Here is an 11771-nt window from a genome sequence, read left to right on the forward strand (position 1 = left end):
ATAATTCATTTTTATTTTCTCTGTATCCATAGTTATTTCCCAATGTCATATGTTATGTGGTTATTTCTTGGGTTGTGAAATTAATTTGGTAAATTGAGACCAGTATTTTAAAAAGTGAAATGAACTAGAACAGAGAAATATAAATATATACTGTTTTATGAAACTTTAATCTCAAGCACATGTATTGTTTTCTTGGTAACCTGACAATATCTATCAAAGCACAAATGCATATAACTTTGACCTAGCAATTCAATTTGGGAACTTATCCAGATATGTAATTGCATACATGCAGAAATGATATATGTGCAACATAATTCATTGCAGCATTATTTATAATAACAAAAGATTGGCAGTAATCCAAATGTCTATCAAGAGAGGACTACTTTTTAAATTACAGTACATTCATACGGTATAATACTCAAGGGTTGTCAAAAAGAATGAAGAAGTATTCTATGTATTGATATGGAAAGATACCAAGGATATATATTTTAAGGAGAAGAAAGCACAGTACAGAACAAGGTGTATGATGTACTATCATTTGTGTTAAGAGGAGGACATATAAAATCTTTACTTATATTTGCTTATATAGACATAAACTCTGGAAAGAAAAGGAGAGCAGTGATTATGAATGAGTGTGGGAACTGGCTGGATGAGGGCAGCATAGAAGGGAGACTTTTGACTATCTTTTTAAAATTATTTTGGCAAGAGCACACTTAACATGAGATCTGTCCTCTTAATAAATTTTTAAGTGCAAATACAGTAATATATATCTTTTTTGTACAGTCTAGGGTTTGAATTATACAAATGAATTACCTATTCAAAACTTCAAAATATGGAGCAAAAGAAGCAGCAATCAGAAGAATAGGCACAGTGTGATTAGAATGCTTCCATGTCCATGCAGCTCCCAGTGCAGGCAGAACTGAGCTGTGCTGTCCAGGGACCCATGCATGGTTGGGGGCAGCAGGCAGTGTCCTAGGGGAAGGGGTGTCTCTTATGATGGGTCACAGTCACAGTTTGAGAAACCTTCTCTATTTTCTTCCCTAATCCTTATGTTTAACTCTTTAAGATGGCTGATCTCTTTCCCACAAGACCGTGGACTCCTTAGGCAGTGGGCTGCTATAAAGTTGTTCACTCCAGGAACCCTGAGAACCTGTTTATGTTAATTTCAAAGAAAGAGAGCCCTAGTTATTTGATCAGCATGTCATTAAATGGGCAAATACAGGAAACATCACAGTGATTTGTCAGGATCCTCTTCCAAATATTTTGGTTAGCTTCTTAAGAAAACTCTCCTTTCTTTTAGGTAAATGGAAGAGGTGGAGAGCAGTTTATTCCAGACACGGAAAGCACACAGAATAGAACAAATGGTGGCAAGATGGCTACGGCGTTCGCGGGACAGCTCGGCCCGGTAAGGCTCCTGGGCTAGCAGAGATTTCTGCCCGTCAAGATTTGGTGTCCCTGTGGGAGGAGGTCTTGCCAGTCTTGGCAGCACCCGGGGATCGCTGTCTCCAGTGTGCTTTGTTCTTACACCATACAGTGGGGGAGGCATCAACAGATCAGCAATTTTGCTGGAGTGCCTTGCTGTCTGTCCCCCTTCCAACTCTCTTCCCTCTGTGTCTCTCCACAGACACCCACAATGTCAGCTCACACCAAACTCATACACGCATTTACAAACACCCGCACACAAAAGGACTTATACACACAGGGACACTCATCCATACTCACATGTGCACCTACTCTCTGGAATATACTCTCCTACACTTGTGAACACACTCACACGTGCTCTCAGTCTCTCTCTCTCTGTCTCACACATATCTCTTGTCTTAGTATTTGATGTGAGGGTCAGGCAATCTGCTGTTTATACTCTTTCCCCCGTCTTTGTTTCCAGAAGCTGTTCCTTCCTTGCAGCCCCTATTTCATTCTAAACAAAATAAAATGAAATCAAATACAGATCTGATTTGACTGCTACAGGAGAACTTAAAATACGTTCTGTTCGAAGCGTTCATTTTCCATCTCAGATTTCCCATCTGGCCCTGCCACAGAGATGAAATATCATGTGTCAGGTGTTTCTGAGACACACATTCTTCCAAAGGAACTGGAAACAGCTGTTGTGCTGCTGAGCGTATAAACCTTGCTTAGGACCAGGCTGCCCTGTAGCCAAGGGCTGGGATCCTCACACACTGCGTTGAGGTAAGGTTGGTAGAGTTAGCCCTGTGTTACAGTTGAAACATCTGAGGCTCACAGAATGACTTGTTAGAGATCATCCCCACCCCGTGTTCAGAAATCGTTGATGGGTCCCTAGTTCTTAGAGGATCAGCATTTTTGGTTCAGCATTCAAGTCTCTCCATGATTGACCTACAGTCCTTTACAGCTGTTTGTCTTACTGGTCTGCTTCCTTCACATCATACCCTAGCTAAAGGAACTATTCATTGTTCCCCTGCTCCAGGCACACTCTTTTCTCCTTTCACCCCTCAGACGAGGGCTCCTGTGCCAGATCCCTTCCTCCCAACTTCATGCATACAGAACCCACCCACAGCTCAAGGTCTGGCTGAAATGTTCAGTCTTCCAGGAAGTGTGGCCCAGCCCATAGTTAGACCTAACCACTCCCGTGGGACCCCACAGCATTTGATTGGCATCGGCAGCACACTGCTCTTGGTGTGTTCAATGTATTTGAGCACATCTCCGTTTTTTCCTTCTGGACAGTAAGCTCTGAACGCAGGGAAAGTATTGGCCTCTCATCTCTATAACCCAGAGGTGATTGAGTCCCAGGAGATCGATTGCAAGTGGTCAAGTAGTACTTGATGGTGAGTGGGGAAACTGCTAGGTACATTGTGTCCTAAAGTGGGTTCTGCAAAACCTAGTCCTGTGTAATGCTGCTCCACTAAAGGTTTGGAAGTGACGCAGCCCATACCGCACTCCCACCCACCTCTGCTTGCATTTTGCACACAGTGCATTTTAGCACAATAAAGGCTCCGTGAATACCTGCAGAAAAGAGACCTGAGTAACTTTAACTTGATGGTGCCTAAATATTTGCTCTTGGTACTTTCTAATATCCTGCTTTTCTCATAATGTAAATAAAAGGTGACATTGACCTATAGGAAGTTTTCTTTTTTTTTTTTTTTTAAGGTTTTAATTATTTGAGAGAGAGTATGAGCAGAGGGAGGGAGAGGTGGGGAGGGGCAGAGGGAAAAGCAGGCTCCCTGCTGAGCAGGGAGCCCAGATGTGGGGTCAGATCCCAGGACTCTGGCATCATGTATGACCTGAGCCAAAGGCAAATGCTTAACTGACTGATCCACCCAGGTACCCCAGGAATGTTATTTTATCCAACATCTTTTTTGAGATATATTTTACATATCATGACATTTACCCACTAAAAGTATATGGTTCAGTGATTTTTAGTGTATATTTAGTATATGTACAAGATTGTGCAAAAATCACCACAATCCAATTTTAGAACATTTTCAATACCATAAAAAGAAACCTCATGCCGGTTAGCAGTCACTCCCCATTTGCCCCTCCCCCAGCCTCAGACAACCACTCATGTACTTTCTGTCCCCTTAGATTTGCCTATTCTGGATATTTCACATAAACAGTATTCTATTAATACATGGTCTTTTGTGCCTGGCTTCTTTCACTTAGCCTTATGTGAACAAGGTTCATCCATGTTTTAGCATGTATCAGTGTTTCATTTTTATTACCAAATAATATTCCATTATGGAATATTTTCTTTGTCCATTCATCAGTTAATGTATACTTGGGTTGTTTCCACTTTGGGGCTACTATGAATAATGCTGCTATGAACATGTGTGTATAAGTTTTTGTTTGAACCTATGTTCTCATTTCTCTTGGGTTTATACTTGGGAGTGGTAGAGATGGGTCACATGGTAACTTGGTATTTAACCTCTCGAGGAGCTGCCAGACTGTTTTCCAAAGTGACTGTACCATTTTACATTTGCACCATCAGTGCGCGAGGGTGCCATGTCTCCACGTCCTTGCCCATTCTTGTTATTATCTCTCTTTTCTGTTGTGGACCTCCTAGTGCGGGTGAGGTGGAATCTCACTGTGGTTTTGATTTGCATTTTCCTGATGGCTAATGATGTTGAGCATCTTTCCATGTGTCTCGACAGTCTTGTTTTCCAAGTGCTTGAGAAAGAGAAGCAAAAGAGGGAAAGTTTCCTGGCAATATGCATGGAAGACATCATTCCTGTGTTTCTAGGATACATGTGGCCTTGCTTAAATTGCTTCTCCTCTCTCATCTCACAACCTTGATACAGGCTGGGTTCTTGGGGTCCTCAGATTACTTGAAAATGATCAAGAACCGAAAAGCTAAGTTTGGGGGAAATAATGGCAATTTCCCCAGAGTGGAGTAAATGATACCACCGACGACCAGCTGCTTAAGAAACCTGGGAGTCATCCTGACTCTTTCTTTTACTCACAATCTGCACCGACCCCATCAGCAGCTCCTATCCATTCACCTTCAGATGTTATCTCAGATCTGTCCCCCTCTCTGTCCCTAGCGGCACTGCCATGGTCACTTAACTCTTTCTGTGATCCAGCCTATTCTCACCCTGAAGCCATAGTGGGCTTTTCAAAATACACACCACTCCTGTCCCACATACTCACCCCTCCACACCCCAGACTGGTCAGGGGCTCACCTGTCATTGTGCCATGGCCTGCAAGCCCCTTTACGATCTGGCCCCAGCCTAACTCTCCAACCTCATCTTGTTCCTCCTGCTTCCTTGGCAGAGCCGGTCCCCCTCTTTGTTCCTTTCAGAGTAATTAGCCCTCATAACACTTATAATAATACATCCATTGATTTCTTATCCATTGTCTACCTCCCCTTGCCCCACAGTTATTATACCACTTTCTCCTCTCAACTTACCTGCCACATGTGAGACCAAGGACCATGACTGTCTTGTTTTACAAAGTATCTTCAGCCCTGGAAGACTACATAGTATGTAATAGATGTTCAATAGATTTTTATTGATTAAGGGTTTTCATAATGAGGAATTAAATTATTTATTAAAATATATTTAGGAGTACCTGGGTAGCTCAGTCACCTAAGCGTCTGCCTTCAGCTCACGTCATGATCCCAGGGTCCTGGGGTCAGGCTCTCTGCTCAGCAGGGAGCCTGCTTCTCCCTCTCCGTCTGTCCTTTTCCCCTCACTCATGCTCTCTCTCACGCGCTTTCTCTCTCTCTCAAATTAAAAAAAAAAACTTTAAAAAACTGTATTTAAATTTTACATTCTTCCTTCTTCCAAGGGAAATTTTTGATGACTAACAGTTTTAAAACATGTAGAAATTTTTAAATAAAGATGGGAATGCTATACATTGTAAACCAGTTAGATGTGGGATTTAACATTTGAGTACTAACATTGGATCTGAGTTTTTTGACAGCCAGGGCAAGAAATGAAAGAAGTACATTAACATGTTTTCTCTAGTCCAGAAAAAGGAAACCTAGAAGTTCATCTGCAGTCATATGTTTTACATGCACCTTATTACAATCCTGTTATTTTTTCCAGACTTTCAAAAGTCTGGAAAAAGACCCCTCTTTTATCATCCAATCATTTCAGCCTAGTTGTACTTACTTTACTTGTGATTGCCATTTTTTCCATAAAATTTAAACTTTATTTCTGACTCTAATTGAATTGTCTAGGAGCAAATTAGTCAAAATAGCTATTTCCATTTCCAAACATTGCTAAACAAATTGATAACCTTTATGGACCTGAGGTTAAGTTAGAGCTCTATAATGCATCTTAAAACAGGTGATTTTCTCTGGAGGAGTGTCAGCTTTCAAAATTGCTTTGAATTCTAAAATTTTCAGTTAAGTTTCAGTGGGTGGTTATTATTACAATCAGTCAAATTCAGACAGTGGTGCTCAGTTAGAATGAGTGTGTGTGTGGGGTAGGTGCAAGCCTAGTGAAACCTATAATTGTAGGTGTGGAAAATTATTCAGATGTTTGAAGATGACTATTCTCCCGCTACCTATGTTCATATTCTAACATAAAAATAACATGTATAGTGTCAGTGCTCTTTTAGAAATAGTTAACCCCAAAGAGGTGCCTGGGCAGCTTAGTCAGTTAAGTGTCTGTCTTCTGCTCAGGTCATGATCCCAGAGTCCTGGGATTAAGTCCCCAATTGAGCCCTGTATGGAGCCCCGCATCAGGCTCCTTGCTCAGCGGGGAGCCTGTTTCTCCTTCTCTCTTTGCCTGCCGCTCCCCCTGCTTGTTCTCTCTTTCTCACTATCTCTCTCTGTCAAATAAATAAATAAAATCTTTAAAAAAAGAGAAAGAAATAGCTAACCCCACAAATGGTCACTGTGACATGTTTTGAATTTCTGTATAAATAATGCAATAAAATCTACTTAATAAGAGCTGCAAACATAGTGACATTATACCGTAACCTAATTTTTAACCATTTTGCTTTGAACTAAATTGTCATCTTTTTACTAGCTTTGTATAACTATAGAAATGATGACATGAGAAAGACTTAGGTCTGATAGAGTGGGGGATATATTTGAGAAGGGACATCTTAAAGATTTATAAATTATATGAAGTGTTCTATTCTTTAAGTTAGGTCGTGTTTACACAAGTGTATGTTTTATAATTACTATTTTAAGTGCACACATATGTTTTATATCATATATTGAAATTTACTGATACATATTTAATATTATCCTTAAATTAGAAATGAAGACAGACTTAGTGAGTGGGAAAGGAACACAGAAAGTACCTGGGAGGCTGTAATGTTCTATTTCTTGACATATACACATGTGCACATATATATGGTATAATATTTGTCACAATAAAAATCATCTTGGGGGCACCTGGGTGGCTCAGTTTTTAAGCGTCTGCCTTCGGCTCAGGTCATGATCCCAGGGTCCTGGGATCGAGCCCCACATTGGGCTCCCTGCTCCGCGGGAAGCCTGCTTCTCCCTCTCCCACTCCCCCTGCTTGTGTTCCCTCTCTCACTGTGTCTCTCTCTGTCAAATAAATAAATAAAATCTTCAAAAAAAATCATCTTATATCCAAAAGAATAGTATAATTTTCCACTTAATTATACCATTTTTTCCTCCTACCAAAGTTTTGGTTTTTGTGTAGTTAAATGGTATTCTCTTGATGATTTATTTGATTGCTTCTAAGCTTAGAAAATCCTTATCCCATAGTTAAATTTCCTATTTAATTTAATAGCTTAAAAATATCTTATGTTTAGTTCTTTAATTTGGAGTTTATTTTAGGCTATGAGATAAAGATCTAACTTGATTTTTCCCAAAACAGTAAGTAGTTACTTGCATCACCATTGACTGTGAGTGATCTTTCTTTTCTTCGATGATTTATGACCCCTCTTTTACCATCTATGAAATTCCTCTTTCTGTGAGTTGGAAATTGGATCTCTTTCGAGGCTAACTATTCTGTAGCATTGATCTGCTTATTTTCACACCCTTGTGTTAAATTTTCAAATTTTTTTTTACCCTTACCTGCAATTCCTGCATATGAACTTTAGCATAATGTTATTGTATTATTAAAACAACCCAGCATAAGATTTACTGAATTCTCTTATGCTCAATCTAGAAGTATTCATTTTATAGAACCAGTTTTAAAAAAACATGAGGAGCTTAATGCAGCTTGGTGCTTGGTGCTTGGTTTTATCCTCAGGGCTTAAAAAGATTTCTTTCAACTTACCTTGAATCTTTTTTTTTTTTTTAAAGATTTTATTCATTTATTTGAGAGAGAATGAGACAGAGCATGAGAGGGGGGAGGGTCAGAGGGAGAAGCAGACTCCCCGCTGAGCGGGGAGCCCGATGCGGGACTCAATCCCGGGACTCCAGGATCATGACCTGAGCCGAAGGCAGTCGCTTAACCAACTGAGCCACCCAGGTGCCCCAACTTACCTTGAATCTTAATACTCATGAACACCCATGCATGTGTTGTAGACACGTGCACACACCCACACACATCCACACAGGCACACGTGTATACACCTGCCTGTGTGCATGTGCACTGGTATCCTGGCATCCTCGTGTCAGGAGCCCTCCCTGTTGCTTTTACATGTTTTCCAAATGTACTTGTTCACTGCAACCATAAAAAGACTATTTACTAATTATAGGCATGGCCTTCTTTGGCCTTTCTAATATTCCTAATGATGTAGAAAGACCACTTCAGGGGCACCTGGGTGGCTCAGTCAGTTGAGGGCCTGCCTTTGGCTCACGTCATGATCCCAGAGTCCTGGGATCGAGTCCTGCACTGGGCTCCTGGCTCAGCAGGGAGTCTGATTCTCCCTCTGCTGCTCCCCCTGCTTGTGCGCTCTCTCTCTCTCTCTCTCTCTCTGGCAATTGAATAAATAAAATCTTAAAAAAAAAAAAAAGAAAAGAAAAAGAAAGACCACTTCAGCTATCAACTTTTGCTTCTTGACCTATGGGCAGAAGTGGGAAGATCTGAGAACAGCTCTGCACTTTCACAGTTGCCCTCATCTTCTGAATCTTCTTTTTAAAGTAATAATAGAATAATTACTTCTCTCAACTGTAGGCCTTGGTCCCTATAGCACTGTACTCCCAGTCTCTTTGTTGCATGATCCCTAGAAACTGTCATAAGCATAGTCCTATGATTATGACCACATGCTACTTTTCTTTCTGGTAGGGACTGCTCCCTCTATTTCTGCTTTCTTTGAATAAACCTTTGATTAAAAATCCAGTTTATACCAGACTTTAGCTTTTAAAATCATTCAAGCTGAAAGTCTAATACACTGTTTAAACATAGATTGAAAATAGTTTTTCCACATCCTGCTGGAACTCAGAGGTGAATTCTTTGTTACAAGATAGAAGTAAAATATATTTTCTGATCTATCAGAGAACAGATAAAAAGCCAGAGAATATTGGAAGCATAATCTATTTCCGTGTGGTATTTTTTCTTTTTCAGTGTTGATCAATTTGGTGTGAACGAATGACCCATAAAATATAGAATTTGTCTATATGAGACTACTTTCTTTAAAAAAAAAAAAAAGATTTTTATTTATTTGAGAGCGAGACAGATAGCAAGAGAGGGGAGGAGAGGGAGAGGCAGGCTCGGGACCATGGGATCACAACCCGAGCCAAAGGCAGATACTTAACCAACTGAGCCACCCAGGCGCCCCTGCATGAGACTATTTTTATGATAAATGTAATGTGTTTGTTTTTTCTAGTCCTACTGTAGGCTAGATCCAGTTATCTGACAGATTCCACTAGTGAAGCCACAGGTCTTATGCTGTTCCAATGTAAAATCACAGGCGTGATCTCAGATTTGTGGTTTGAAGCCATTACAAAATGAACCAGACATAGGTTTTTGGATTATCAGTTCTCGGTCTGATATTTGTAAGATGCTTCAGAGGAGGAAATTTTGCTTCAGAGAGCATTTCCTTCAGCTCCCCATCCAATATGAAACATTCTTTGTGAGGAGAGGCCATGGTTTGGTCATGTTCTCAAGCAATCCCTTTCCAAACAAAAGCTGAAACGTGGCCTTTGGGGAAAATGTCAAACGCAGACTTCGGGCCAAAGCCACTTGCACTGTGCAGGGATAAGGCAACACAGTGGGGCCTTTTTTGTCTACCATTGTTGAGGAATGCAACCTTCCAAAGGGAAAAGTCAGATAAATAAGGACTACCCATTTGAAAAGCATCCAAATGGATTCTATTTTAACCCTGTGGTCTGGGTTTTTTTTGTTGTTGTTGTTTTTGTTTTTTTAATTCTCCATATGTTAATAAGCCTTACTCTATGCCTAGCATTGAGTTTAGCACATGGGACAAAAAAGACATGGTTTTTGCCTCAGAAATTATAGTCTAGAGAGGACAAGAGACTTCACGTTGGTCATTGCAAATATTATGTATATTTCTAAAAGAGGTATGCATGTTCTGTAGGTGTGTTCAACAGAAGGAGACTGACAAAGTAGGGGTTGAGCATGTTGGGTAAATTTCTGGAGAGTGTGTGCTATCAGGGGTTATGGGGGCTGAGGGAGGATTCTAGGTAAAGGGAAGAGCTTGTGCAAAGACCAATGTATTTGAGGAACTCAAAGGAGACTACCTTGGCTGGAACAAGAATATCAGGAGAATGAATGGCTTGGTTGTCGAGGCTAGAGTGGTGGGCAAGAGCTGTGTTAAGTCGTATCAAGGATTTTGAATGAGGCCATTCAGTCAAGGGAGACATCCGAGCAGGGTTGCATTTATAAAATCAGTCTGGGTACTGGATAGAGAAGCATTCAGGAGAGACAAATGTGAAAAGTAAAGAGGCCAGTTTGGAGACTATTGGAGAAATCTGTCTGCAGGACAGGTAATGGCAACCTGAAATGGAATGGTGGCTGAGGAGACAGAAATGGACATTTTTAAAAAAAAGATTTTATTTATTTATTTGACAGAAAGATAGCCAGAGCAGGAACACAAGCAGGGGGAGTGGGAGAGGGAGAAGCAGGCTTCCCAATGAGCAGGGAGCCCGATGCGGGGCTCGATCCCAGGACCCTGGGATCATGACCTGAGCCGAAGGCAGACGCTTAACGACTGAGCCATCCAGGCGCCCCCAGAGATGGACATCTTTAGAGATCTTTTGGTGTTGTGACTGATCAGATAGTAGGGATGAGAGCAGGATAAAGTCAAGAATGACTCCCAAGAGTCCTCGTGATACCATTTACTGAGCTCTGGAACATGGAGAAGATGAGTCCTATTTAGTCATAGGGCTGAGCTGTATTGCCAATTTAGCAAACAAAGGAAAATGACAAATACTGAACTCTGTTACTTACATTCAAGTTGTCTGCTATTTATTAATGGTTATGTATACATTTTCATCTTTGCCAATCATTTGAAGTACTGTTTCATATCATGCTTTCTGTATACAGTATTTTGCTCATGTATTCATCTAATAAGCATAAATGCTTCCTCTGGGCAAAAGATCTTCACTCAGCACTCAGAGTATTTAGGTCTAGAATAATCCAAGCTCTCCCTTAGGAAGGGGATCTGAACTATAGTTTAGAGGAAGCCCTGAAAGGGTATGTTCTAAGCTGTGTTTCCATGTATGTCTAAAGTTCTAAGGCTTGTGATACTTCATTGATGAAGAGTCTTGGAGTAATTCTTTACTATGCTTGGTTTATCCTCTGTTGAGTTATTTTGAGTTTTTCCAGTATTCTAAATGAAGCTGTGATAAATATTTTTGAATATTTAAGAGGTAGGGTGTTTTGAGTTCATACTCTGGGACTTTACTAGGCCTGGGAACCCAGAATAAATAGATATGACCCTTGTCTTTTAGGAACTCATGGTCTAATATAAATAATAATTTATTTTTTTATTTGAAGTTATTACTTTAAGGAATGGCAGTCAGAATGGTAACAGAAGGTCAAAGAAAATGATCAAATTTTAAATTCATGTTACAATTTCCCTAATTATTTTCTAGAGAGATTGAATAGCCAATTTATATGGTCAGCCTTAAATCCCAAGGCCCACACATGTTGGGCTTTATTATTTTTATTTATATTTGGTGCTTTACTTGACATGTATAGTACTCTGTAGCCCTTTCAGTTGTGCTTCTTTAATTAATAAGGTTGTATATTTTCCGTGTTATTTATCAACTTTATTTCTTCATGTGCAAGTTGTCAGTTCACTTGCTTTGAGCATGTGAAATCTAGATATTTTACTGCATGTATTTATGTCCATTCTTCATATATTTGTATTGTAACCAGTTTCCTCCCAGAATTTTATTTTTTTAAACTAATTTACCTTGGGGCACTTGGGTGTCTCAGTTGGTTAAGCTTTGGACTTCT

General features: G+C 40.2%; 1 protein-coding gene across 3 annotated transcripts in view; it reads left to right on the forward strand.

The window, feature by feature from the left end:
- Nucleotides 1-1304: 1304 nt before the first annotated feature.
- FRMPD1 (FERM and PDZ domain containing 1) overlaps nucleotides 1305-11771 on the forward strand; it is a 51957-nt gene continuing 41490 nt past the window's right edge. For all 3 annotated transcript variants that reach the window (XM_081803195.1, XM_081803197.1, XM_081803196.1), the window contains exon 1: nucleotides 1305-1405. In XM_081803195.1, coding sequence (XP_081659321.1) covers nucleotides 1305-1405 — 101 coding nt within the window. The remainder of the gene's footprint in view (nucleotides 1406-11771) is intronic.

Source organism: Leptonychotes weddellii, chromosome 14, assembly GCF_054177405.1.
Source record: "Leptonychotes weddellii isolate Sample4059 chromosome 14, ASM5417740v2, whole genome shotgun sequence".
Taxonomy (NCBI): domain Eukaryota; kingdom Metazoa; phylum Chordata; class Mammalia; order Carnivora; family Phocidae; genus Leptonychotes; species Leptonychotes weddellii.